At 50.6% G+C, this 27,952-nt stretch overlaps 1 protein-coding gene and 1 long non-coding RNA gene across 5 annotated transcripts in view; one reads left to right on the top strand and one right to left on the bottom strand.

Moving 5' to 3' along the window:
* The window catches only part of GPR55 (G protein-coupled receptor 55), a 37,437-nt gene extending 13,701 nt beyond the window's left edge, over nucleotides 1-23,736 (top strand). Inside the window, exons 1-2 of one of the 4 annotated variants that reach the window (XM_032355135.1) lie at nucleotides 10,006-10,102; nucleotides 20,265-23,736. In XM_032355135.1, coding sequence (XP_032211026.1) covers nucleotides 20,273-21,235 — 963 coding nt within the window. In that variant the 5' untranslated portion in view covers nucleotides 10,006-10,102; nucleotides 20,265-20,272 and the 3' untranslated portion in view covers nucleotides 21,236-23,736. Of the gene's footprint in view, nucleotides 1-10,005; nucleotides 10,103-11,471; nucleotides 11,692-20,264 lie in introns of those variants that run through there. The other 3 variants (XM_032355132.1, XM_032355134.1, XM_032355133.1) reach the window with 3 other exon arrangements.
* On the bottom strand, nucleotides 23,664-27,025 carry LOC116597422. The gene is made up of 3 exons (XR_004288595.1): nucleotides 25,848-27,025; nucleotides 25,503-25,751; nucleotides 23,664-24,977 (listed from the first exon to the last, which is right to left on the bottom strand). It is a non-coding gene; the product is annotated as an uncharacterized LOC116597422 (long non-coding RNA).
* Between the last annotated feature and the right edge of the window lie 927 nt (nucleotides 27,026-27,952).

Genomic DNA, 27,952 nt, shown 5'->3' with positions numbered 1-27,952 from the left:
AACTTTGTACTTCTTACGCATTTTAGAAGGAGTAAACAGCATTACATGGTCTATGATAAAGAAAACCGATCCTGTATGAAGCCCATCTCGACAGCCTCACTCCCTCAGGTGGCTGTTCAGAAGGTCCTTGCCTGGCCAGCTTTTTACGTGATGTCTTACATGACCTCCCACCCCCAGTTGTTTTTTTCTTTTAAGGATTATATTTATTTATTTGACAGACAGAGATCACAAGTAGGCAGAGAGGCAGGCAGAGGGGGAGGGGAGCAGGCTCCCTGCTGAGCAGAGCCTGATGCAGGAATCAGTCCCAGGACCCTGAGATCATGACCTGAGCCAAAGCAGAGGGTTAACCCATTGAGCCCCTCAGGTACCTCTGCCCCCAATTATTTATTTTTATTGTTGTTGTTGTTAAAATCAAGTATTTAATGCTGTCAGGATCAATAATTTGGAATATGGTAAGCTTTCTGGGGCACATTTCCCATTCATAGATCCACAGATGGTAGAGCTGGAAGGAACCTCACAGATCAGCTGGTTCCACAGTTCTCAAACTTGAGCATGCATCAACATCCCCTGAAGGCCTCCTTACAACACAGATTGCTGGTCTGTCTCCAGGAATTTCTGATTCAGTAGGTCTGAAGGGGCACTGATAATCTGCATTTCTAATTTCTGAAGTGATGCCAATGCTTCATCACTTTTGAGAACTACTGATTTAGTCTAACTAACCAGAAAGTTTAAGTGACTTGTTCCTACGATCCTACATAATTGATCTAAATATATATTGCTTTTAACAATTGCCATTCATTTTTTTTAAAAAGATTTTTACTCTTTTATTTGAGAGATAGAGAGCACAAGCAGGGGGAGCAGCAGAGGGAGAGGAAAAAGCAGACTCCCTGTTGAGCAGGGAGCTCCATGCAGGGCTGGATCCCAAGACCCTGACATCATGACCTGAGCCAAAGGCAGAGGTTTAACGGACTGAGCCATCCAGGTGCCCACTGCCATTCATTTTTATACTATAGTTCTTTTTTTTTTTTTTTTTAAAGATTTTATTTATTTATTTGACAGAGAGATAGAGAGAGCACAAGTAGGCAGAGTGGCAGGCAGAGGAGAGGGAGAAGCAGGCTCTCCACTGAGAAGAGAGCCCGATGCGGGGCTCGATCCCAGGACCCTGGGATCATGACCTGAGCCGAAGGCAGCCACTTAACTGACTGAGCCACCCAGGCTCCCCTATACTGTAATTCTTAAGGTAGGTTTAAATTAAATAAATTCCAAGGTCTTTTACAATTTCTTTAAGGAGCTAAGATATAAACTTAAGATTTCAGTACCTTGTAATTATAGGTCAAACTTAAAGCCGCTTAGACAAAATACCACATACAGGGCTAATTATTTACTGTGAGAAGTTGTTGTAGTAAGGTCAGTTCTCTATTTAAATTCCCTTTACAGTCTGCATTGTTTAAATTTAGTTTTATTATCCGTAAACAGATCCTTTCTTATAATAGCAGCTAATATTTTTGGAGTAATGTGTGCCAGGCATTGTATTATACTCTTTATGTCCGAGAGCTTTAAGACGAGAATGACTCACCAAATTCTAAAGGAGTCAAGCATCTTGCTCTCCTTGGTCAATTCTCTATTTTATTTGGCCATTTCAACAGCATCTACACTGCATAGTTTACAGATTTTGAGACATTAGCATTAATGTTCTAGATGAGGATTTTTGCCACATAATGTTCCCTTTTTTTTTTAACAGCCCAGAACAAGACTTTTCAATGGCTCACATTTTTACCCGGAACCACACACAAAAATTTACAAATTATTACATACTAACTTTTTATTTAATGTTTCCAGTCTGTGCTGGAAGGCCCAACCTAGAATCAGGGCCATCTTTTTCAACGAAACCAATTTGAAATTTTTTTAAATTTGTGATTAATTTGTTAACATGTGTTTTAAAATTTATTAATAAACTTGGGAGACTAGAGAGGCAAAAGGAAAACCAGGGAGACGTTTTTTTGGGTGTAGGAGATCTGGCTCAGTTTAGACCAAAGAGTTAACTACCTATATGAGGGAATCATCATAAATATTGATTACTTACCACTTGGTCTCCAGCCAAACCATCTAATAAGCCCAGGGTAGCTTGGCTGATAAGGAAGGTTCTAGTAATTCATTTTTATATTATGATAAGCTTTGGCCAATTTATCTTTCGGGATCATGCTGGACTCCAAGTGTTTATAGACAGTTGATTTCTGTAAGCTGAAACCTATTTCTTGATGCTCTCCTTGGTGCTCTGGGTGGGTAGGACTTTTAAAGGCATCATTGTCAAGAAATGTTCTTGATGTCCTCTCCCAAGACTTTGTACAGACCCCATCTCACCTTTAAGACTCTTTCACATGTTGGTTAGCCCTTTGCCTTGACCCTTCCTTTGCATTTTGTGACAGGTAGTTCTACCTCTGACCAGCTCCTTTCTGTCTTCATGGGTTCCAATCTTTCCACCAACCCCTTTACTAGCTCTCTTCCCTGGAGTTAGCTCCTTGATTATTTTCTTACACTATGAATTATTTTCTACAAACCTGCAAGCTTCCTCCACTATCTTTACCCTGATCACTCTCCCTTCTATAGCTCCATTGAGAGTGGGTGGTATTTTGGGGTACTCCAAACCGTTGGGTCCAAAGTGGAACCACTTCCCCCCCAGCCCCATCCTGAAGCCCCATGCTGCCTCTCCTTATGAATTCTCCCATGACCAATATAGTCCTGGTGTAAGAAGCCCCAGAGACACTGTTGGCTTCACAAGCCCCCTCCTTGCTTCATCTTGTCCCCTGGTCTCCTAACCACTGCTGGAATCCACATGTCCTTCCATGTCTCCTCCAACCTCAGTTCCAGCACCATCTCCTCCAAGAAGCCTTAGGGTTTAAAGAAAGTTTTATTCATCTGTGTGACCCCAATTACATGCACATGGCAGGTCCTCATAAAGCTGGATCTTTCCAAATTGACAAATTAGTAAGAGGGTGTGTCCTCAGCATCAAACTCGCTAAACCGGACTCCTCCTGCTTCTACAAAGAAGGTATCTCTAAACGCTGGAGATGGTGACCTTATTCTCTGGGGCTAGCTAGATTTAATTTTTATTTGCCCATTTTGCAGAAGTCTGGGAACAGGGAATATCCTCCCATCACTTGCCTTATCTTTCCTATTTCCCGTTGTCAACTGCTTGTTTACTGGCATCATTGTAATCCTCGTAAAAAATTCCATCCAAGTTTATTTCCTTAAAGCTATGATATAACTTACATATTTTTCCGTGTCGCTAAACATCAAATACAATTTTTTCGTGCAAGATACATCCTAATTAGCCAAATGTTTCACTTTCATAAGCACTGTGTTGTTCACTTCTCATATGTAATTCTCCATAGGGTTCATTCTTTAGTTGTTTTGATTGAGTTGGGGGCTCTTTGAGAACTAAAAGACTTTTGGAATGCAGCCTGCAGGAACATTTTCAAATTCTCCAGCTGCATCCTCAGGTGGTGGGAGGTGTGTGGGCTTTCCCCTGGCCCATGGGCCGCCATGAGTAAGCTGGATTCAGTCATATGGCAGGAAGGTGACTTTTTATGTCACTGTCACCAGCTCAGGCCAAATTTGCCCCCTGGCTCTTTCCTCTCTAGGAGCCTCTTGAATGATCTGCCACCTTTTCTCCTGCTGAGGGCTCTGGCACAGGGTGCTTGGGACACCGGGACCGTGGTCATGGGCAGGGACAGGAGGCCGTGGGTCAGCTGTATGGTTGGACAGAGCTGCATAGAATCTGTGTGTGATTCGGGACTGGTCATCTGAGAGTGTTAGGTCTGTGTGTGTGTGTGTGTGTGTGTGCGCGCGCGTGCACATGTTGTTTTCTGACTTTAGATCTCCTTACACACTTGCATGATTGGTCTATGGGTTTTGTGTGATTAGCCAAATATGTGTATTTGAATGTGAGTGTGTGTATGGGAGAGTTAATGTGTGTGTGTGTCCTTGGGGGCATGTGGAGGGACTTGGTCCTTATTTCTCTGCGCATGTATCTTTGGATGAGTTTGTGGTGTGTGTGTGTTTGTGTGGGTGTTTCTAGTTAGGGTGTGTCTCTGCGCGTGCACGTGTGTGGGAGGGAGGTGCATACCCACATGCTTGTGTGTCTATGACTGTGTGTGTGTGTTTCAGGGTCGGTGTGCGTAATTCTGGCTGTGAGTCATGAAGATCTGAGGAAAGACCACAACACCCAGCCCAATGATTCTGGACTTGGGGACTGAACTAATTGGGCAAAACCCCCTTTGATGGCTAAGTGATATACCCCCCCCCCCCATTTGTGGCCCTCTAGGAGTCTGTTAAGAAGGACCAACTTCCCGACAGAGAAAATAATGAACAGACATCCGGGGTGTCATCATCCCTCAGCGCCAGGGCCTCTCATCCCCACAGGAGGCTGGGCCGGGGCTGGGGCTGGCTGCTGGGTCTGGGACCACACCCTCTAGTCTCCATAGCCCTGTTCCGTGTAACCTGAAGCTGCTTCTCCGGTAGGTTCCAGACATTTCCTCAGGCTGACAGCCAAGGGCTGCCCCAGGTGACATACAACCTCTTTGACTCGCTGTGGCTCTGAGAGCTTTTTCTTGGAAACGTGGTTCCCTGTGGTGTTGAAAGCGGGGTGCCTGCCAGCCATCTGTGAGGACAAGAGGAAAAGTACCTGTTCCCCCCACCCCACACCTGGTTCTCAGATCCAGGAATCTCCTCAGGGAAGGCTCCTGCGTGTGCTCATTCGTCCAGGAGGGAAGCTCATGCATTCCGGAAGCCAGAGTATCAGGGTGGCCTGGACACAGGCAGCTAGAAACAGGGACCCTGCAGGGAGAGAAACCCGCAGACTGGAGACAGGACCAGTTCCCAAAGCTTCCTCACCAACCCGTGGTGACCATGTTTGTCAGGGACTGTCCTGGAGGTCCCCACAGTCCCGGGCACCCAGGATACCTGGTCACCCTCACCCCACCCCAGGTAGCACTGGGGTCTCCTGAGGGGAAGCTGCCTCTTGCCCAAGGAAGTGTCCTCGCTGAGTGAACTGCGTGGGGCCCCAGGATTGGGGCAAGACTGGGGACTTGACTCACCACACTCAGACTGGCCGAGCCTGGGTTTTCCTTCTGTGTCTGGCCTGTGTCCACCTTCCCTGCCACCAAGAACGTGTGGCTGAGGCTTTCCGTGGAAGATTCAGGCTGTGAATAGCTATTGGTCACCTCAGTTTGGTTTCCCACAGTTTGGTCACCTACACCTACCTCCCCGAGGTCCTGGGGCAGAAAAAGCCGGTGGAGCTGGGGGTGGGAGGGTGGTGATGGGTGGTGGGAGTTGCTGAGAGAGTGGGGACCAACATCGAATTTGAGATCGTTGCCCGGCTTTTGGTGAGAGAAGAGCAGAGAGGTCCTGGGACTTTTGAAAACTGAGGTTTTGTGATTCTAGAACCAGGCTGGGTTAGAAGCTTCCGAGTTCTGTCACCAGAGGAGGAAAGCAATGAGCCTTCATTCAATGAGGTTCAGAGGAAAAACAGCCAGGGTGGTGAAGGTCCCCCCTAATGAGTGGCCCAAGTGCTGAGGCCAGTGCCCCCTGAGGGCAGACGAGCTGCTGACACTGAAGGGGAGTTTTCGAGGTGGACGGGGGAAGTGATGAGCAGGAGAGGTGCATGGGAGCAGGACAGGCTGACCAGAGCCCCTCTAGGGCTAGGATGCTGTAGGGGGGCTACAGGTATGACTTCAGAAACCAAAGTCAGGGACTTCTGAGGCCAAGCCTGGGTAAGCAAGACCTGATACATGATAAGGAAGACCCCGAAGTTCCCAGACATCCTTTCTTCCCCCACCCTGCAAGCCTCCAGGCCCCAGCTCCTTCTAGCAGGACTTCACCCCTCCTCCCGGTGCCACAGCCTCCCTCTGCCAAAGGGAGCCCAGGTCGCTGTTGCCTGGGGAGATTAGCTTTGGGGAATGGGGTAAGTACCAGGCACCGGGCACTGTTGCTCCTTCAAGCGGGGGTTGCACTTGGCCCTGGGCAGGGGAACAGTCCTGCAGGGAAAGGTACCCTGAGTCCACTGACCCCAGCCACCCCCTCCCAGTGGGAACCCCGAGGGCCTGGAGGGGCCCCAGTATGGACACAGAGCAGTTTGTCACACTTTCTTGGCCTGTGGACCGATCCTGAGGAGGAGCACTGACTGGGTGACCCTGGCCGGACCCCCACGTGGGTGAGAATCACTGGGGAGTTCATTTAGAAGAGGTGTAGGTCCGGCTACTTTGATGAATACTGAGAACTTTCCCTTCCGTAATGGCTTTCTCTTCATACAACGTCACATGCCGCATGAAACAGAACTTAATGTCTTCTACAGAAGTCTCTGCAGTTTTTAAAATGATTTAATGTAAATGAAAACTTCTGGTCACCTTAGAACAGGTAGCCAGCCAAATCATGAATAATTGTCTACCTTCAAAATCAACAAGTAGGGGATGAATTTCTGTTCCTGGGACATCTGCTAACATTTTCTGGGGGCTGCGGGCACCCCTCATCAGCAGCAGTGACAACTGGAGGGGGGGAGGATGTTCTCCTAGGGAACAGGGGGGATGGGCAGCAGGTATGGCTGAGTTCCCTTAAGCGGCAGAAACACCGTGGGGCTGCTGGCTGGGGGCAGACGGCCCTGGTCTAAGGACAAGGAGCCTGAGGTTTAGGCCTGACTGACCCGATTTTCTCTGTGAAGTTGGAGGCAAATGCGTCCTGGATGTGGGGAGCGGCAGGGGCGGGGGACAGCCTTGTGCCAGGAAAGGGATCCTGGATCTCCACAATCACCATTTTAAAAAAAGATTTTATTTATTTATTTGACAGACAGAAATCACAAGCAGGCAGAGAGGCAGGCAGAGAGAGAGGAGGAAGCAGGCTCCCTGCAGAACAGAGAGCCCCTTGCGGGGCTCGATCCCAGGATCCTGAAATCATGACCTGAGCCAAAGGCAGAGGCTTTAACCCACCAAGCCACCCAGGTGCCCTGATTTTCTTCTATTTTTTTAAAAAGATTTTATTTATTTATTTGACACAGAGAGAGAGAGAGAGAGAGATCACAAGTTGGTGGAGAGGCAGGCAGAGAGTGTGTGTGTGGGGGGAACAGGCTCTCCGCTGAGCAGAGAGCTGGATGTGGGACTCCATCCCAGGACCCTGAGATTATGACCTGAGCCAAAGGCAGAGGCTTAACCCACTGAGTCACCTAGGCGCCCCTCCACGATCACCATTTTGAATGCGTGACCCTTTCCAACTCCAGCTCTACTCTGACCTCCTGGGGCCCTTGTAGGCTCATGACTCGACCGTGCTGCACCTCAGTTTCCCCGTCTGTAAATGAAGCTAATGATAGTCTATACCTCATAGGCGGTTTGGAGAATGAACTGATTTTATTTGTCAAGTGCGTTGCCAGCTGACTGATCCTTAGGACTCTTGATATAAATGATGGAAGGTGCTGTCGCTGTCATTAATGAAGTCTCCTTGTGGGGGTTGGGGTGATGGCGGTGGATTCTGAACCTGGCTGGGCAGGAAGGGCCGGTATTCAATGACAATGAGTCAACAGAGGTGGGGGACTCCGAATTTGGGGGCAGGAGTCCCCCTCACAAAGGGCTTTTGCATCAGAATGGGAATGTTGCCTTCACCCCTAGAGAGGAGTTGGGGGTGCCTGGGACTCCAACCCCAGCTCTGACCTGCCAGGTGTTTGGTATTGGAGTGGACTTTTTTTTTTTTTTAATCCTCCAACCTAGGATTAAAAGAAAAAATCAATTCAAAGATTTCCAAGAACTAAATGAATACCGTACTTTAACTGCGGCAGAAGGAAAATACACACATTATTAGAGTGCCCAAGACAGTTCGTGGGAACAAAAGGACGTACTCTTACACCCAAATGGACAATTTCCATGCAGTAAAACAAGTATAAACATGTGTGCACAAGGCGTAGCGGTGGGAAGGTGGCGTGGGGAGAAAACGCTCACGAATAATCTGGTAACATTTAATAACGGAAGTGGGAAGGCGATTATTAACCCCACGATAGACACGTGGGCTAGAGCTTTGTGCTTTATGCAAAAGGAAACATGAAGAACAAAATATTTCAAAAGCATCCACCCTTCCCAACCCCCAACACGTCCCTAGGAAATATACTAGTGGCCTCTGACAGATGCCATGGAGCCCAGGCCCCAGGCAGGGGGCCTGAGTTGCCAGGTGAGCAGAAGAACGTCCTGGGAGATCCTTCGATGCCCCTCACAAGGCATCGGTGAGCCCAGACCAGGGAAGCCCTTGTGTTAACCTGGGGGGAGTCTCTGCTTAGAGTTCTGAGATGTTGGGTTGCTCCCTGGTAGTGGGACGTCTTTCTGATATAAATAACAGAACCTCCCTTCTCAAGTTCAGTGGAGAGGAAGCTTTGCATGTCTGTCTTTTCCAGAACCCTGGGGTCTTTATAATCCCATCAGGACCCTACCTGACTACAGGCAGGACGATGTGGGGAGCGGGAAGCTCAGAAAACCATTTACTGAAGTGGTGGTGGCAGGAACGGAAGGAAAGCCCACACCCAGCTCTGAGAGTCCAGAACTTTATGCCTTAACCTCACAGCTACATTTCCAGTGAGAGCCGGAGGGGGCGTGTGGGAGGGGAAGGGGTCAGTTCTAAAGGGTTGCCGTCCCTCTCCCCTCACCCCACCTCCCACTATGTGTTTTACCCCCCCTTGCCTTGACATTGATGCTGTCAACTGCCCCGTGCCCACGTTCAAGGAGGCTGAATGTTTTGGATCTCTGTGGACGGCTGTTAGGGTCCATCAGTGTTTTGGAGCAACTAGGGGGAAACATGGGGATGAGGAAGAGCATCGGGGACTTGGTTCAGACCCCAGGAAGCGCCTCATTTCTGCCCCAGTGGGGGTCATGCAGGCGGAATGCATAGGGTGGGCTTAGGGACAGAAGATGGCAGAGCCTGGAGGTTTGGATCAGAGGGTGGGAGGGGCTGGACCCATTTTGCTCTCTCTGCCTCTTGGTCCTCAGTCTCTCCGTTGAGACCTCCTCTTCTATCTGGGACCCCACCCTCGGCAATGAGGAAGGTCCTGTTCTTTATGTTGCTCTTTTTCCCAAGACCCTTGAAGCTGACATAATGTCACTGGGAGCTGGGGGACTTGGGGTCATCAAGTACTGGACACTTGGCCAGTGCCTTCACCTGCCCTTGTCATGCCAGCTCCTGAAAAGAGTTTTTGAGAGAAGTGCTACCATCTTGATCACCACTGTCTGGTACACACTGGTGACCAACAGACCCTTGTGGACTGAAAGAATGTATGGCTGCCATTCACGGAAGTTAGGCAATGAGCCAAGTTTACAAAGCAGCTAATGAGGGCATGGCTCTCACTGGAATCAGGTTGCCTCAGATGATGGCTACCCTTCTCTCACACACCCTCTTTCCATCCTGATTCCTTCCTGTTTCTGCTATTGTCCACCCGCAACCTGCTCTGGCCCTGCCATGTGAGGGAGTCTGTCTTGTGTCCATTCCCTGAACTGCCCATCCCACTGTAGCTGGTCCTGATTTGGATGGGTGTGAGAAGAAAGGCATCATACCATTCCAGAACTTTCTCTGTGATGGGATGGCTTCCAGTCCATTGCACTTGTCCCCTAGGTCCTCTGAGCACCCCTGCCCTCCTCCAGTCTAGCCAGCCCTCCAGCCTCAGCTCCTGCCAGTCTCCTCCATCCCCAGGATTCAGCTGCAAGAGCCTCCTGGCCCTCACCTAGAGCGTCACAGTTCTCCTTCCTCCTGTCTGCATATAGGCTGTTCTCTGTGCTTCCAGCATCTTCTGTCTGCACTTCATCCCTTGAAGTTCCCCCGTGATGCATTTGGGGGGCATCCAAGCTCTGATGCCCTGTGATGCACCCAGTGGGCAAGCCCAGAGGCAACGGCCCATGTGCAGAGGGAGAACTTTAATCACTAAGGGAACAAATTCAAGCAGCGCATCGGGAGAGGGTGTGGCGAGTCTCCAGGTGCCGGGGAGCCGCTCTTTGGCAAACCCAGTCAAAGTGGCTTGTTCTTCGCCCTACACGAAGTGGCTCGTGAAGCTCAGATACTGCCCAGGACACTGGTCAGGTTGGAGGTATGAGTCCCCTACTCTGGGCTTCCCAACTGGTGGGCAGGTGGAACCCCCTCCCTGGCTTCCCCCAGGCTTCCAGAGCCTTGGGTTTGTTCTGGAAGATGAGTGGGTGGGCAAGACCAGGGATGCTGGTTCTGAGAGGCATATAGAACCTCTGAGAAAAAGAGTTTTCCTATTTGCGACCTCCAAGGGGCATGGCGGGGGCAGGGCATGGAGAGGAGCAGGCTGGACAGGCCGGAGCCGTGGGTGAGGCCTTGGGCGAGTCCCTGCCTTGCCTACCGCTTAGGAGAGTTTCTCAGGCTCACCCTATCCTGCTGGGGGTCCACTGTTACGCCCTTGATGAGGGTCATTAGCAAAGCTCTTACAGAGGGGAGGATGAGAGATGACTCGGACCCACGTAGGACTCAATCTTTTGTGTTAAAAGAGGGAGAAAATTGGAACACACATGTGCATATGTTGGTATGACGGTCGGGAAGAAGCTGTCATCAGTGGTACCCTGAGGGGAGTGGACACTGGACTGGGGGGTGGGCAGTGGTGGGGGGCAGAGACATCTTACTGTCTGTGTTTACCAGTGTATTTGAACCAGGCGCATGTACTCAAAATTTTAGGTAAAAAGCAACAGCAATACAACAGAAATATTCGTGAAAAGAGAAGATAGCTAGAACGGGAGGTGGCCGAGGCTCCCTTTGGGGAGGGGCAGAGTGGGGAATCCATCTCTGGGGACCCCTCAGTGGGGAACCCCTCCCAGGCCAGCGAGGGTCCCAGGTCAGGGAGTGAATTTGGTTCTGCCCGCGACCAGAGCCATAGCGACAACTTAAAAGGGGGTCACAGTCAGTTCTGTCAACCCCTTTGCCCATGCCCTGGGGGGCCAGGTGACCTCCCCACAGTCACACAGGGTTACTATTTCTGCAGAGATGACCATATGTTTGGATGAATGACCCAGACCAACTTCAGGAAGTTTCGATTCCTGTAGACACCCAAAAGTCACTGCATGCCCGTGCTTTGGTCTCTAATGGGATCTCCTGCTCCCTGTGCCCCTCTGTGTGTGGGCAGCAGTTCCACATCCTAATCCGCCAGAATGGCTGGGAGTCCGGATAGTGTTTTCTCAACACTAGCTGTCCCTTGGTGACGCCCGGCTTTTCCACAAGCTTCTTAACACCCCTGCAAGCGCCCTGCTGCACTCCTTGTACCCCCACGAACCTCACCTGCTTTTTGGAAGCTGAGTGAGCAAGAGAGTTCCCAGCAGGGAGATTTTCTTCCTGGAAAGAGGCTCCCCCTGCCCCACTCTGGTTCTACTCAGTGGGGAGGGACCCCCTCCGCAAGGCCCCTCTCCAGACCAGCCCGGAGAGCCACTTGAAAAGCATCTTGGTCCCACCCCCCTCATTTTACTGATGAGGAAGCCAAGCCCCAGAGAGGGAAGTGGCTCTCTCAGGAGCAGGCCGGTCACCAAGCTGGGAGGACAAATCACTTCTCGCAGCTCACTCAGCTGCACTGGACCCCCAGCAGGTTACAGCGCCACCCACCCCCCTTGGGGCCACTTACTAAAACCCAGGCACAGAGCCACGGACTGACCTGGCTTTCCCGGACAGCAGGTAACTTTCCTGAGGCCAGCGGTGCCTCCGTGGTCTGGGTTCTGTCCAGACCTGCGCAGACCCAGCATCCCCGATGGCCGGAGGGCCAGCAGCCCAGCAGCCCCCACAGAGTCTCTGTGAAAATAGCAACCGCAAGCAGAGGACTCCTGGTATTAGTGACATTTCCTACCAACCCTCAATTTCCTCCTGATTTGACTCAAGGTTGCAGCTTCTTGCTGGGGTGGAGAGATCTCACGGTAGGTAGCCCAGGAGCTTTCCCCAGGGGAGCTCGGCTTGCGTGCCATCACCTCCTGCTGGCCTGGCTGCCTGCTCTCCTGGAACCCGGCCTGGAAAGCACCCACAGCCCAAGATGACACACTCGAAGGAATCACCTGACAGCCCACAAGCAACGGGCTCCGGGCAGGCCACAGCTGGGCTTTGGATCCCCGGCCAGCCCCTTACCAGTTGTGTAGACTTCCCTGGCCTTGTTGTACCTCTCTGGAGAATGGGAGTCATGGTGGTGTTTTTTTTTTGCCCCTCATGGGGCTCTTGAGAGCAGTGAGTGATGGAAGTGCTCGATCGTGCAGGAAGCAAGAGGGCAGCTTTGACTGCTCTGATGTGTTATGACTGGATTATTTCCTATGGGTACCCCTATGGTACCCTGACGGATGGCCCCATTGGGCCATGGTGATGCAGGTAGATCAGAGAAGTGGGCATTTGAAGAAAAGAATGAAGTTCTTAGGAGGGGAGAGGAGAGTCTGCGGAGAAAGAAGAGATGTTAAGTGGAACTGGGCATGTCAGGAAGTGAGGAAGAGGGAACTGGGGGGCTCCTGGTTATACTGGATGCTTGGGCTGGTGATGCTGATGGGGAGCTGGGGTGGGAGTGGGGAAGATAAAGGAGAGACTCAGTGTGAGCGCCAGTGAGACCCCTCACCACCTGTTTGCTCTTGGGTAGACTCTAGCTTCTCTGAGCCTCACTGTCCTCATCTGTAAAATGGGCATGATTATAACAACATTCCAGGAAGGTGCCAAGTTCCCATTGCAGAGCACTTAGCACAGGGACAGCCACATCTCAAGTCCCTGAACTGAAACCCCCGCTCCCCCAACTTCACTCCAACCCGCGAGGCTCAGGGTACAGCTCCAGCAAAATCTTGGAGTCTGGGAGATTCTGTGTGGTCTGTCCCCTCTGTGTCCTGTTCCTTTTTGCATCGTGTCTCCTAGAAGCCTAGCTCAGGTGTAGACAGACGGCTTTATTTACACTACGGTGTTAGTGGCAGATAGCCACATCCAAGTAAGTATTTATATTCTAACCGTGGACTTCAGTGCCTCACCCCCAAAGGAGATGGGAACTGCCAGCAAGGAACCTGGATGGCACTGGTCCAGGGGAGCAAAACTACAACCTTGGGCTGTATACCAGCTGTGCTCAGTCATGGCTGGACCTCCCTTTTCTTAGGTGGTTCATACCACAGTGCTCCGTGTGGATGAGGAGTCTGGCAGCAAAAGAGAGGGGGATGGGGATCCTTCTCAGCCCACAAACCTCGTAAAGTTCCCCTCTTACTGTTGCTGGTGTTTCTGAAAAGTCTGTCTGCTGCTGGAAGAAGGGTTGGCTTGGTCTGAGCCGCACAGCTGGGTTCAGGGGCCGAGGCTGTGCGTAACAGCTCTGGGGCTGCCCTGGGTGGGAGCCGGGCCCAGGCAGCTGCAGGAATCAGAGCCCAGAGCCTGACCAGACAGCAGGAAGAGAGCCAGCTCAGGGAGGCCACGGGCTCCCAGCTCGCTGTTCGGAGGAGAGAGCCCAGAACCCAGATGGAGGCCCCACAGCCAGAAAGAGCCAGGAACCGAAGCCTCTGGACTCCCAGGCCTGTCCCTCTTCACACACAGACTATTTCCTCTCCTCTTCACCAAATACAAGAAAGTGTTAATATATTGAGAGAAGATTCCATTTCAGCATTGGAAAAAAAAAAAAAATCCTTCCGTATGTGTGAATCCCCCTGACAACATTCTAGATAAACAGATCTCCTACCTTTGCTTACATACCTCTGGTGATAGAGAGCTCACTATATAGCAAGGCTGCTCTGTCTGCTCTCAGATACTCCGTTAGCAAGGCAGGTCCATCTCTGTGGCATCTGGAGCCTGTTCTGTGAAGTCATACAGGGGAGCATGTCTTGAGCACTGGGGGATGCTAAAATGTCTATTCTTTTATAGATCCTGAGCGACTCCAGTCCTTTCCCCATATTCTCCTGGGCTGTGGCTCTCTAGCCCTTCCACAGACAGCCCCAGCAGAAAGACAGTCCCCAGCACGCAGGTGATCAGAGTGGTGCAAAGGCCACTGTCACCCCAAGTTCCTCTTCTAGATCCTCTAATAGAGCCTGGTTCCTCTCATTTGTCGCCATCTCTCCTGTTTGCGAGAATACTTAAGAACTCCCATATCCCTGTAAGCCGTGACTGCCTCTGTGTTTTGTGTATACATAAATAAAAGAAGAACAAATTCTTTTCCAATATTTCAGTAATGTAGTTCCGATTTTATCCGTGACTCACACATTATTTAAGAGACCATTTAAGAGATTGCTTAAAAGTACCAATGATCTATTATTAATGTCACGGTGTTCAACAAATAGTTGTGCTTTCTTTAGGGTCTGAGGCACAGAAGATAGACTTGCCATTGTCTTGGAGACCCGGGCTGGGCCCAGGAATGGCATCTGTTTGGTGAAAAGATCCTTGTCGTCTCCCAAAGAAAGCATATTCCCTTGATTTATGATTTGGTCCTCACCGATCTGCCTTTTTAATTGGGCTAGGAGGAGTTCGAAATTTCTGTGTACTTGATGATGATACTCGGGGAAGGAGGACGAAGGTCTCTACCTACAATTATATTTCTATTTCTACTTCTTTTTGCATTTCTGGCATGTTCTGTATGGAAATACGTTATGCATTTCCTTGCTATGCGCCTTGGAACAGAAATTAAGTATTTTATGTTTTAATTATTCATTGTAACTTTTACCTCTGTAAAGTCTCTGCGTTACTCTCTCAATTCTTTTTATGAGACAAAAATTACTTTGTCATATTCTCTTTTTTTTTTCCTAGAGTTCTGTGTGCCTGATAAGCCAAAATTGCCCTATCATTTTACTCTGTCCATGCCTTTTTTTTTTTTTTTTCCCTCTGTGTTTCTTATGTGGGGGTGGGGGGAAAGGTCTGGGCTTTTTTAATGAATGCCCCTTTTCAGAGGGAGTGTTAACACGGTCAGGGAGTGCTGTAATTCTATTATGTAATTGTTACATTTGTGTAAACCTCCTCGGGGTTACCCCTGCTGTCTACACAGAAACATGGTAGTTTTTCACTTTTAGTTTCTATTGTGCATTTTCTCTTCCTTGTGTCCCTTTACAATAGACAAGATAATTAAACCTGAAAAATCCAATTTAGAAAATATGTAAGTTTTCACTCCAGCATTTGTTTCTCTTTACAGCTGTCCAAGCTTTGGGAGGATTTATGTAAATAACTTCCCTTCCCTTGACCCTCTCTCCATGGTTAATCTGCATTTTGAATGTCTTTTTGTGTCAGTCTTCATTCACTCTTCATGTTAGGCACAATTTTTATGATGTGGTGGCTGACCTGTGGACAGATGAAGACTTTTTTTTTTGAAAAATCACCAATCAGGTTCTTGTGGTCATTGCTCATCTCTGAGGTGGCATCTGCGCTCTCATCTGTCACTTCCAATTCTGTCATGCCTTGTCCCCACGTCCCTCAGATGCTGTCTGTTGAAATGTTCATCCTCGGCCCCGCAACACTGATGTCTCGCCAGCTGAGCACGGGTTAGACCAATGCCATCTTTTAAATTTTATGTGAACCTCACTCCTGCCTCTGCCATGCCTCAAACACTCTCCCAGATTTTTCTTCTTTTAAGAGAAAGTCAAAAGCTGTTCTGATTTTTCTCCTTTTCTCCCAGCATTTATTACAACTTAAAAAAATTAAATGGTTTTCATATCATCATTAATTAGAAAAATATACACTCTGGGGGGCGAGAGGAGAGAGAAAGAGAGGGTGATTTAAAAGACTGAATACGTTGGAGGATCTGGGTGGCTCAGTGGGTTAAGCATCTGTCTTCGGCTCAGGTCATGATCTCAGGGTCCTGTGATAGAGCCTCACTTCAGGCTCTCTGCTCTGCAGGGAGCCTGCTTCCCCCTCTGTATGCCTGCCTCTCTGCCTACTTGTGATCTCTGTCTATCAAATACATAAATTTCTTAAAAATCTTTAAAAAAAATTTTAAAAACTGAATAGGGGGCGCCTAGGTGGTTCAGTGGGTTAAGCCGCTGCCTTTGGTGTGGGTCGTGATCCTAGGGTCCTGGGATTAAGCCCCGAATCGGGCTCTCTGCTCAGCGGGGAGTCTGTTTCCTCCTCTCTCTCTGCCTGCCTCTCTGCCTGCTTGTGATCTCTCTCTCTGTCAAATAAATAAATAAATAAAATCTTTAAAAAAAGAAAAAAAGCCTAAATAAATACCCACCATCTAACTGTTAGAATGCAACCAATGTTGGACATATGGAAATTTTTTTCTAGGTTTTTTTTTCCCTATGTGTGGGTTTTTTTTCTTAAATCATAGTTGAAGTCATTCTGAATGTATCGTTCTGTAGTTTGTGGGTTTTTTACTTAACACAGTCAGCATAAACATAACATAATCAGACAGAAAAATTTTCCATTGAGTAGATTTACCATCGTGAAATTAAGCTCTGGGTGGCATTTAAAAATGTGTGTGTGATTTTTTGCGAGCAGAAAAAATGTTCAGGTAAACACATTTTCTGTACACGACTTTTTTTTGCTTTTCCTGATTTACTTAAAGTAAATTTTTAATGACTGGGTAAAAGATTAGTAAGTTTTTTCTGACTTTTTCTCTAAGTTATCAAATCTAGAAGCTGTGTACACTCACCAGCATATCGATGACTGTTTCATAGAACCCTTACTAGCTTCTTTGTTGAAATGATGAGCAAAAATTTTATCTCTTTGTAAATCCTCTTCTGGGAACTCTCTGTCCTTTGCCTGTTTGTCTCCTGAGGATCTTTGTATCATATAGTTTTTATACTCTTCATAAAGAAAGAACATCATTCATCTGATGTTTCTGTGTATTTTTCCCCCCTGGTATATTACTTGATGTGAAAATATTTTTTTTTAAAGATTTTATTTATGTATTTGAGAGAGAGACAGTGAGAGAGAGCATGAGCGAGGAGAAGCAGACTCCCCATGGAGCTGGGAGCCTGATGCGGGACTCGATCCCGGGACTCCGGGATCATGACCTGAGCCGAAGGCAGTCGTCCAATCAACTGAGCCACCCAGGCGTCCTGATGTGAAAATATTTTAACAAAATGTTAAAAGGAAGGTTTCTACATATTGTGGTCAGAATATACCCAACATCATTTCTGCCTTTTTTTTTTTTAATAGAAGACTTTGTTCTTGATAGGGAGATAATTCATTTTGGTAACTGTTTCTTGGATACTGGAGAAAAAATTATCTGCCCCCGGAAGCTTCTTTCCTTCTCTCCATCCACAGATGTCAGACCTGCTCTCCCCTGAATCCTACACAGACATTTGTCTCTCCAACATGGAATCCTGTCTAAGCATCGCTTCCCAGCCTCCCACCCCCACGCCAGTGGACCCCTGAGTTGACTGGCTAAGGACCTATCTGTGGCAACAGGTCAAGTGAGGGGAGCTTGCTAGTTCCTGCCACAAGGGGACTGGCTTTTACTGGCAGCCCATCTTTGAGAAAAATAACTTTTTTTAATCTCTCGCTGCAGCCTGAATCCTTTTTATCTTATTCCAGAGAAGTTCCTGGTCTTTTTTTTAAAAGAAGACTTTCAAAAAGATGGTTTCCTTGAACTTTCAAAGGGAATTCAGAGGATTAATTTTTCAGATTTTCTGCTTACTCTGCCATGAGATGGAAGTATTTTTTTTTTCCAAACTAATTTCTTTTTGCCAATCCATAGAGTGCTTTCTCTAACTTCAAAGATTACCTTTTGAAAAGTTCCCATTTGAAGTCTGTCAGTAATTCAGATGTGACCTTTGGGATGGTCTGGCTGGAGAACACTGAGCTAAGTTGTGCCTTTTTCCACACATCCATCTGGTACCATCGAGTCAGAGAAGCCCCGGCATCCGTCAGACCATTTTCTTCCATTCTTTTTTTTTTTTTTTAAGTTTTTTTTATATTCATTTGTGAAACAGAGGGAGAGAGAGAACATGAGCAGTGGGGGAGGCAGAAGGAGAAGCAGGCTCTCCCCTGAGCAAGCAGCCCGAGCAGAACTCCATCTCAGGACCCTGAGATCATAACCTAAGCCAAAGGCAGACAATTGACTGAGCCACCCTGGCACTCCAGGTGGGGGAGGCCTTTTTTAAGTAAAGGAATACAAAGCTAGCTATAAAGCTACTTTAGAATGAGAATGAGAAAATAAATCGCAGTGAATTCAAATTTTAAGAATTGACAGATACTACAGACAGAAAAATAGTGTTTTTATTAATTGGCTGCTTTGTGCACCTCATAGGAGACTTTAAAAAAAAGATATTATTTATTTATTTATTTATTAAGATTTTATTTATTTATTTGACACAGAGAGAGAGAGATCAGAAGTAGGCAGAGAGAGAGAAGGAAACAGGTTCCCTGCTAAGCAGAGAGCCCGACGAGGGACTCGATCCCAGGACTCTGAGATCATGACCTGAGCCAAAGGCAGAGGCTTTAACCCACTAAGCCACTCAGGCACCCCTCATAGGGGCCTTTTTAAATTTTTGTTTTACGCCTTTGATTGCCTCTACATATATGACCATGAGTTCGTAGTGTTTTCTACAGAGAGAAAAGGAAATTAGTCCTTCTTGTAAGTTATTTGATCAAATTTAGTCAAATTTAAAAATGCCCAAAGCCTTCTTTCCCCAAGGTTTTCAAGGGAGCTATGCTGATGAGAAATAGCAGCAGAATGGGGCTTCTCTTGCTGATTGAAATCCGTGTAGCAAAGAAATAAGTCATGGGGATGCTCTCTGTGGAAGTTTTTGTTTCCCAGTAAAACCCTATGAAACCTGAATGTTCGTCAACAGGCTGTTGGCTAAATGGGTTGAGGTATCCCCACACAACAGGATGTAAGTGTGCCATTAAGAAGAAAAAGCCTATTCATACACGCTGATGTGGAAACCATTTCCAAGAATCGTTACAAAGTGAAAAAGCAAGGGGCAGTGCTATGGGTGTAATATTTTCTAAATGTAAAGAAACATCGTGTGTATATGTGTGTGTGTGTGTGTGTGTTTCCTTGGAAAATTTCTGGAAAAATATGTACAGAACTGTTAACCACAGTTGTCTCTGGAAACCGAGGCCCTGGGGTACCTTGGAGGCTTGCATCTTTCTTTCTTTCCTTTTCTTTCTTTCTCTCTCTTTCTTTCCTTCTTTCCTTCCTTTCTTCCTTCTTTCTTTCTCTTTCGGTACTGTCTGAAGATCTTATTGAATGCATAGGATATTTTCTCAATAATAATAATAATAAAAACTAGCTGGATAACAGATACTCAGCAAATGACTGCATTGGTTGCTAGCGCAGGATTCTTGGTAAAGGGCGATGTTGGCCCCTTCTCTCTGCTGTGCCCACGTTTTGGGCCCCCGCCCCTGCTGCCAGGAAGTCCTTGAGGGCAGGAGAGGCGCAGTGAGCCTCCCAGGGCTAGCGTGACTGGCCTCTCCTATGCAGGGGCCCTGTGTGCTCCTGGGCCTGGCACAGACCAGCCGCTGTGAAAGGAGAGGTGTGTGCATGGAGTCTGGGTCATCTGAATTCTCTGTCCAGCCTCGTTGGTTCTGGAGGTCTGGGTCAAGTGAACATCTCCTGGGTTTGATCTACTCCAGGGCCACTGTTAAAGGACTGAATGTTTGTGTTCCATCCCCCTTCCCAAATTCACATGCAGAAATCTAAACACCTACCCCTCTCCCCAACCCAAGGTGGTGGTATTAGGACATGGGGCAGTTTGGGAGGTGATCAAGACTCATGAATGGGATTAGCGCTCTTAGAAAAGAGATCCCAGAGAGCCCTCTTGTTCTCTTTCTGCCCTTGGCAGAGGGCCCTCCTCCAAACGTGTGGGTTCTCTGAGTTCCAACCCGGACCAATGCGGCAACCTTCCAGGATGTGGGTGGCAGAGAGCAGAGGGACAGTGTGTAAAGAGGGTCTGGATCCTGGAAACAGCCTTTGAATTCCTGATCAAGCCATAGCTCAGGTCGGCCCTGCCCTGGTTAGTTTTTCAATTACATGAAACGGTCCTTTGCTGAAGCCATTCTGGGCCAGGGTCTGGACTTTCAGCAGGAGTTCTGATTGAAAACAAGGGACAGATGTTCACACACACTTCCGTTTTTGTAAAAGAGAAAGACTAGCGTACACCTGTGCATGCGTGAGTGCCTGTGTGAGAGAGAGAGAGTTTGGAATGAAATACACAAAAAGGTAACAGCCCTTATAACTGGGCAGCAGGATTAGAGGCAATTTTCTTTCTAGCATTTTCTGATTGTGATTCAGTGGGCACGAATGACTGTGTGATACAGTCCTTTGGATCTGTCGCCTGTAGAGAGCGAGAGGGACTTCATCTCCTGTGTTGTTGGTGTTGTAGGAAAAAACATGAGCCCGCAGCTCAACAAGAACCAGAGCTGCTCCTTCGATGAGGTGGACGAGCTGATGGAAACCGTGCAGCTGGCCGTCCACATCCCCACGTTTCTCCTGGGCCTTCTCCTCAATGCATTGGCCATCCGAGGCTTCAGCTCCTTCCTGAAGAAGAGGTGGCCGGATTACGCCGCCACCTCCATCTACATGATCAACCTGGCCGTCTTCGACCTGCTGTTGGTCCTGTCCCTTCCGTTCAAGATGGCGCTGTCCAACGTGCGTGCCACCCCTCCTTTCTTCTGTACCTTGGTGGAGTGCTTCTACTTCGTCAGCATGTACGGGAGCGTCTTCACTATCTGCTTCATTAGTCTGGATCGATTCTTGGCCATCCAGTACCCGTTCCTGGTCAGCCATCTCCGGTCCCCGAGGAAGATCCTGGGGATCTGTGGCACCATCTGGGTCCTGGTGTGGGCCGGGAGCACCCCCATCTACAGCTTCCACGGGAAGGTGGAGAAGTACACGTGCTTCCACAACATGTCCGATGGCACCTGGAGCGCCAAGGTCTTCTTCCCCCTTGAGGTCTTCGGCTTCCTTCTTCCCATGGGCGTCATAGGTTTCTGTTCCTCCAGGAGCATCTGCATCCTGGTCGGCCGTCGGGACCTCACCCAGGACTGGGTCCAGAAGAAGGCCTGCATCTGGACGATCGCAGCCAGTCTGGCTGTCTTCGTGGTCTCCTTTCTTCCCATCCACCTGGGCTTCTTCTTGCAGTTCCTGGTGCGGAATGGCTTCATCGTGGAGTGCAGCTCCAAGCAGAGCATCAGCTTGTTCTTGCAGTTGTCCATGTGTTTCTCCAATGTCAACTGCTGCCTCGACGTCTTCTGCTACTACTTTGTCATTAAAGAGCTCCGCATGGACATCATGGCCCCCCGGCCTTCCAGGGCCCAGCTTGTCCTCCAGGATACCATGACCACCAGGGGCTAAGGAGAGAAAGACTGATGCAGAGGAAGGAAACCCCAGCCCCAGATTCTGATAGCAGATACCTTGTTGCAAGGTTTCTGATGTGATGGACGAATGTGGCACATTACTGGTACGCTTTCCCTTTCGATGCTCACTGAACACGGTCTTTGCTCATTGTGTCCCAAAGACCTTTCCCCCGCACCCAGACAGCTCAACATAAATCACCCAGTATTTCAGAGTCCCTGAAGGACCTGAGAACCATGTGAATTCTTTACTTCTGCGTGAGGCAGGAGAATTGAAAAGATGGAGACCATCTGAGCAAGGCTGTTTCCCAGCTCCCCCCATCCTTCTGTTAGACTGGGAGATTCTGGAAAGGAAGAGAGGGGCGTTAGGAGAGAGAACCAAGAGGGTTGGTCAAGGAGACTTGTAGTTCTCTGTCCCTTCTCAGGCTCTGGAGGCCAGTAACTTCACAGCTAGCGGGGGTGATGAGAGCAGAACAAGGACATACAGAGAGCCCCACGTTTCCTACGGGGAAGAAAGGCCCAGAAAGCCAGCCAGGCCTTCTTGTGCCCACAAGAAGGCAGCAGAAGGATGAGGGAAGCTGAGGTGAACCGGGCCATGGTGAAACTATAGCTTGTGATTGACAAGCCTAGGAGAGGGGACTTTCCTGAACGTGACCGGCTTGCTACCTTGAACGGACTAGGAGGCTGTTCGTGAGGCTGTTTCACTGAGAACGAGGAGAAACAAGCTTGACTGGGGTCCACCAGAGGAGAGTAAGGACCCTGTGCCTGTCTCGCCCACCCGAGTCCTGTCTGGGCGGCTGGCCGGGTGGCACTGTCCACAGGACTGTCCCTCTCCAGGGACTGGGAGAGAGAAAACGAGCCAGCCAGGGATCAGAGAAACCATTTGATGGCACGCAGCTCCTGGAGGTTCCTGGCTGGAGACTGTCAACCGTGGAAATCACGATCTGGCCCTGGCTTCTCGAATGATCTCGAAGAGGGTCTGCCGAGACCACCGCAAGCCTTCTGAAGACTCAGGCTGCTCCAGAGAGCCGACCGATTACAAGGATGAACTGAGGGGTGGTTTGGCAAGACAGGGTGAGTGGGATGAGATGGAAGAGGTGAGCTTCGTGTGAAAAAGGGGGAGGTCTGGAGGAAGCAAAGAACCACTTTCTACCTGTAGGTAAAGAAGCTTCCACCGCTAAGTGGTGGACGGAAGGTAGGGTGGCAGGGTGGCGGGGAAGAGGGTGGTTTGGGTAAAAGCCTGACAGGAGGCGGAGGCGGAGGCGGAGGCGGAGATCGGGCGATAACCCCAGGCTTGCAGCTCGGGGCTCCTGTGAAGGGGGGGGTGGAGGGACGGGGAGGAAGGATGGAGAGCAGAGCTGCTTCCTGCTTGAGAATCCCCGGCTCGACCGAGGGCCATCCAAGGCTGGAGCCTCTCCACCTCCTGCTTCAGTCACAGCTGACTTGGTGGTCAGGGCAGGAAAGGGCGAGGAAGCAAGTGTCAATGCTGGGGTGGAAATGGGTGCGGAGGTGTGATCCCAGCCAGGATCAGAGACTCCCGCCCTGCAGGCTGGGCCTCCAGGGGGCAGCAGCCCAGGGCAGGAGTCCTGCAGACCCAGCCGCCCCAAGGTGCCTGCAGCGCCATGGCCATCCGGCCCAGAGGCTCTAAGGAAGCCAGGCTGTTACATACAGCAGATGCTGGTGCCAGACGGGGCTCAGAGCCCATGGATGTGTGCGGTCAGCCCACTCCTCCAATTTCTGTCTCTGCACTGGGGGCCCATCACGAGGCGCTCACATCTTCTCGTGTACTTCGGGCCAGACAGGCTTCCTAAGAAGAGGAGGCAGCAGTGCCCTGACCACCTGTCATGCCTGTGATGTTCATAAACATAAAATTTTGTCTCATGGGTAGCCTGCCCCTGCCAGAGCTGGGTGACAGAGGAGGCAGGAGAGAAGGAGAGGTCCATGAGTGGTATAAGTCCTTGGAGGGGGACAGCAGTATCAGGTCGGTGTGGTGACTGTGGGCTTGTTGGGGAGCCTTGGAGACCCCCTGACTGATGCCAACACACTGGGGGAGAACACAGGCCTCTTCTCTCTCTCCTTGCAGACCCCTCCTGGTCTGCAAGTCGCAGAGGACTCATCGGGGCCTGTGGGAGTGGGTTTGGACCCAGGACCTCCGGCCAGGCTGCTCTGCCGTGGGCTTCACACTCAGTCCAGCGGGCATGGAAGGGGCAGAGGTCAGGGCCAGGGTTAAGGCTGGGTGCTGAGGCATCCAGGGGCCCTCTCCTGCCAGCAAGGGGCGGTCAGTGAGTTGCGGAACTCTGAGATTAGCCTGTGGAAATGGCTGAAATGCCTGTCGGTAAAGGAGGCTTGGGGACATTGTTCGGCTGTCAGCGTGACCATAGTTTTCCTCCCAGCCCGGAAAAAGCCAAGAGATACTTGTAATAGGTACATGCGTGAAAGTAGCACAATTTATTGGGAAAATGATCCGATCAAACGGATTTGCCAAATAAATGGATTTCTATGGTGCTGTGTGACGTGGTCATGGGGAGTTCTCGGGCAGCCCCGGCTCCAGGGGAGAGCCGGCCGCTGAAGGCCCTTGCCTGGTGACACGGCCGTCTTGGCCAAAGGAGCCAAGAAGGGCTCAAGCTGGAGCGGCCACACGGATGCCGAGTACAGGAGTACAGGAGTACCCTGAGACTGCTCCCAGCGCAGCTCCCTACACCCCTACACCCACTTGTGTACTTGGCTCCTTGTGGCAGCAGCTGGGCCACAGAGAACCCCCGCCCCCAGGCCCAGCTGCCGTCCCTCCAGGACTGAGCCCGCCACACCCACTCCCTCCATCATGTCCCACTACTATCGTGACGCTGGAGCTGCTTCCAAGGGCCCGGGCTCCTTTTACAGACATTGTGTGGCCCAGCATAGGTGGCCTGCTGACCCCCAATGCGCGAAAGACACAGGGCCAGCCCCCCAGAGGTCCTTCGCTGTGCCCCCTCCCTTCACCAACTACCTGTGGTGTGAGTCTGACTCTCCCAGGTTAAATCTGAGTTTTCTGTCATGGCTCCTGACGTGAGAATCCTGCTCGCCTATCCAGAGCTTCTGAAGAATGGGAGCTCTTAGGGGCTGGCCCAGACCACCTCTTTCTCCTAAATTCCCCACAACCTCGGGCATAGCTAAGCTGCGGCCTGGGTGCTGCGGGCTGGCTGGGGACATCCCCACCCTGGACAGTTGCTATGTGTCTCCTCTCAACACCCAAATCCATATTTTGGAGTCCTAACCCCCAGTATGACAGTATTTGGAAATGGGGCCTTTGGGACATACTTTGTTTTAGATGAGGTCCTGAGCTTGGAGCCTTCACAACGGGATTGGTGTCCTTATGGAAGAGCAACCAGAGTTTTTTTTGCTTTTTTCTCCTCCACTGCATGCACGGAGAAAGGCTGTGTTGAGGACGTGAGGAGAAGGTGGCCATTTGCAACCCAAGGAGGGAGCCCTCGGTGGTACCTCCATCCTGGGCGCCCAGCCTCCAGAACAGTGAGACATACTCCTGTTGTCAAAGTCTGTGGTATCTTGTTACGACAGGCCAAGAAGATCAATGCCACAGCCATCTCCTCTGACCCAGGAGCCACCTCCCGTCTGGGCCGTGTCCCCTCCACGGCAGGACTGACCTTTCTTTGGGGATATCAGCCTCTGGGGGACATCTGACAGGCAGAATGCTGGTCCGTGAGCTCCATGGTCCTCTTGCATCCCTCTCTGTGGAGCCTGTGAAACTGAAAGACCACAGCCTTGTAGCAAGTTGCCACAAATAAAGCCTAACTGCAAAGCTGCTTGGAAAGGCTGAGGGCTGGCAGGTGACCATGGAGACCAGCAGAGGCTAAAAGAGCTTCAATTAATAGGTCGGTGAGGAGAGCCTGGTATGCAGAGCCGTCTCGGGGTAGGGACAGAGGCATCTGCACTCAGGTACCACGTGGAGATGGGGGAGATTCCTACATGGAACTGTCTTCCAGTTCCATGGGAACTGGCGGGAGCCCCGCTGCTTAGGGGGCGGGGGCTCAAGACCCAGAAGAGTAGCACTTTGCGGGGTGGGGGGTTGGAAACGCTTCCTACAACCACCATCACAGCCCCTTCTCCCCTTTTCCCACCTGCAGCTGGCTTCCCCGTGAGCCCAGGATGCACCACCTTGAACGGGTCTCTGTGGGAGTGTGGGCGGCAGGGCTCGGAGTGTGGGTCTTGAAGCAGGACACAAGGATGCCCCTCCCCCTGGCCAGTTTGAGCCTGAGCATCCCATCCCCTACCAAGAGCCTGCAAGATGTGTCCTCTCCACAAAGCCGCCGCCGGCCCCTTGCTCAGGAGCTGCAACCTGAGTGTGGGCTCTGTGCTTTGAAGTCTTGGAAGGAAGATTTGAAGCTTTGTCACTTCAAAGCCTGATGTCGGTTCTGCTTGGTGGAGGGGCCCCGACTTCACCTGGAGGCCTCAGACAGCCTTTGTTCTTCGGGGACCATCACCGGGGCAAGCGTCACCAAGATGCTCCCTTTGAGGGGAAGCTGTTGAGACAGAGGTTCCGGGGGACACCTGCAGTCACGCAACAAAGCCCATCCCCCAGTGACAGACCTGTTCTCCAAGGACAGCTCGGGCTGTACCTCCGTGTCAGTGACGGTGACAAGTCTGTGTGTCCAGGGGAGGCTACAGAGGATGGAGGAGAGATACGCAGGAATCGGATGGCCCTAGGCTCCAAGATCCTAGGATCCCAGCAGCTTCTCATGGACGGTGTCTTCCCCATGGCATGATGCTGACTTGGGGACCATACCGTGTCCAGGAACCCAGGGATCGTGTGGGAGTTTCGGGGCCAAACCACAGCTCTGTCGGTGGGTGGTGGGGTTTCCCCGCAGGGCAGACAGGCCTTCCGAACTAGAGGCCTGGCCCCACATTGGTGGGGACACCTCGCCCTCCACAGGGAGCACTGGGCTCCCATCTCTGGGTGTGGCCACCTCTGGGGACGGATATGGGCCCTTTTGCTTGGTTTTTCCTCCGTTTTCTGTAAGTCTTGGGCTTGGACTTCAAGGGGCAGCTGGAGCTGAATTCTCATGGATGGGAATCCAGCACGTGCCGCCACGTGGGGCATGGCCGAAAGGAGACGTGTGGGGAACTTGGCAGGAGGAGAACCCAGAAATACCTGAGGAGGATAGCCCAGCAGAAGAATGGACTCCCTGCCTTGAGGGCCTCAGAGCAGCGAGACAGTGGGTCCTCCTTGAAGGGGGCCTGGATGCACCCCATAAGTTGCGCCCAGAGGAGAGCAGGCAGAACGCTGGGTGAGCAGCTCACGCCACTCATCTGGATCTACTCTGGGAGGAGAGGTTGGGGCTGCATATGTGGCTAAGCCTGAGACATAGAGAGGCCTCAGTCAGGGTGGGAAGCCACAGAGGGCGGAGTGAGTGGCCTCCTTCTGGGAAGGAATGCAGAATGTGGAATGGGAAGGTAGACAGAGTCCCTGGGAGCAAAGAGAGCCGGGGACCTTGGTGCCCAAGTGTGGAGCCTTTAGACAAGTCAGACCCAGTGTCTTTGCCTCGAAGTGCCTTGGAGACTTTCCGAGGGCATGAGTTGGTTCAGGGCAGAGCCCCAACTTGAGGGGGCAGGGAGCGGGTGGTGGGCTTTCTCAGCACTCAGCTGGTGGTCTTCAGCTTCCGGGACCTGGCAGGCACTGGAGGTTAGCGGAGAGAGCCTCAGGGCCAGTGACAGGAATGATTTGATTCCAAGGACAAGGCCGCACATCACCTCCCCACGCCTCCCACCTCCCTCAGGAAGGGGACTGAATGTGTGTGTCCCGCCCCCCAAATTCATATGTTGAAATCCTCACCTCCAATAGGATGAAACTAGGAGGTGGGGCCTTTGGGAGGTGATTAGGTCATGAGGGCCCTGAGGAGAGACTGTAAGAGCCCCTTGCTCCTCCTGTCACGTGACAACACAGCAAGGAATCATAGTCTGTGAAGAGAGAGGGCTGTCCACAGATCCCGGCCATGCTGGCACCTGGATCTTGTACTTCCGGCCTCCAGAACTGTGGAAAAATAAATGGCTGTTGTTGAAGGCCCCAGCCTGTGGTGTTATGCTACAGCAGCCTGAAATAAGACGGGACCTAGTGTAGCAAGGAGTTGTTCATGAGATTGAGAAAATGTTATTTACCAAAACCCCCCTGCAGGAAAACAAACAAACAAACAAACAAACAAAAACTTATTTGGGAAAGCCCCTGGGGGTGAAAGTGGGAGAAGCTGTTCCAAGAGAGGATTTATTGCTTCAGAAAGGGAGGAAGGAAGAAAGGAGACCAGGGGTGGCCAGGGAGCCGGAAAGAACCAGAAGGATGGCAGAGGGCATGTGTCACCTGGAAAATCTCTAGTAAATGATGGAAAGTTGTGCAGTGCCCATCATGAGCAGATGTGCAAACAGGGATGGGAGGCTTGGCAGCCGGCAGCTGATTATCAGCCCAGGAGTGTGTGGCTGTCACAGGGCTGGCTCTCTTCCCCCTCAAGGCTGTGACACTGGGGTCCCAGTCAGGCTTATCCAAGCCTGCAAGGGGCAGGAAGCTGGGGTGACTCCGGGAGACGGAAGGTTGCTCGGTGCCTGTGGGATCAGAGCAGCTCACGGGCTGAACATTGGACTCCCCAAGACTATCTTCCTCTTTTGGCCAGAGCTGGCCATGACCCTGAGCTGCACTCAGCCCCGGGCTCCCAATGTCTTGGAGACAGCCAGACTG

The sequence above is a fragment of the Mustela erminea genome, chromosome 8, assembly GCF_009829155.1.
Source record: "Mustela erminea isolate mMusErm1 chromosome 8, mMusErm1.Pri, whole genome shotgun sequence".
Classification (NCBI taxonomy): domain Eukaryota; kingdom Metazoa; phylum Chordata; class Mammalia; order Carnivora; family Mustelidae; genus Mustela; species Mustela erminea.
The sequence above is the reverse complement of the archived record's forward strand: the minus strand, read 5'-3'. Positions and strand labels throughout refer to the sequence as shown.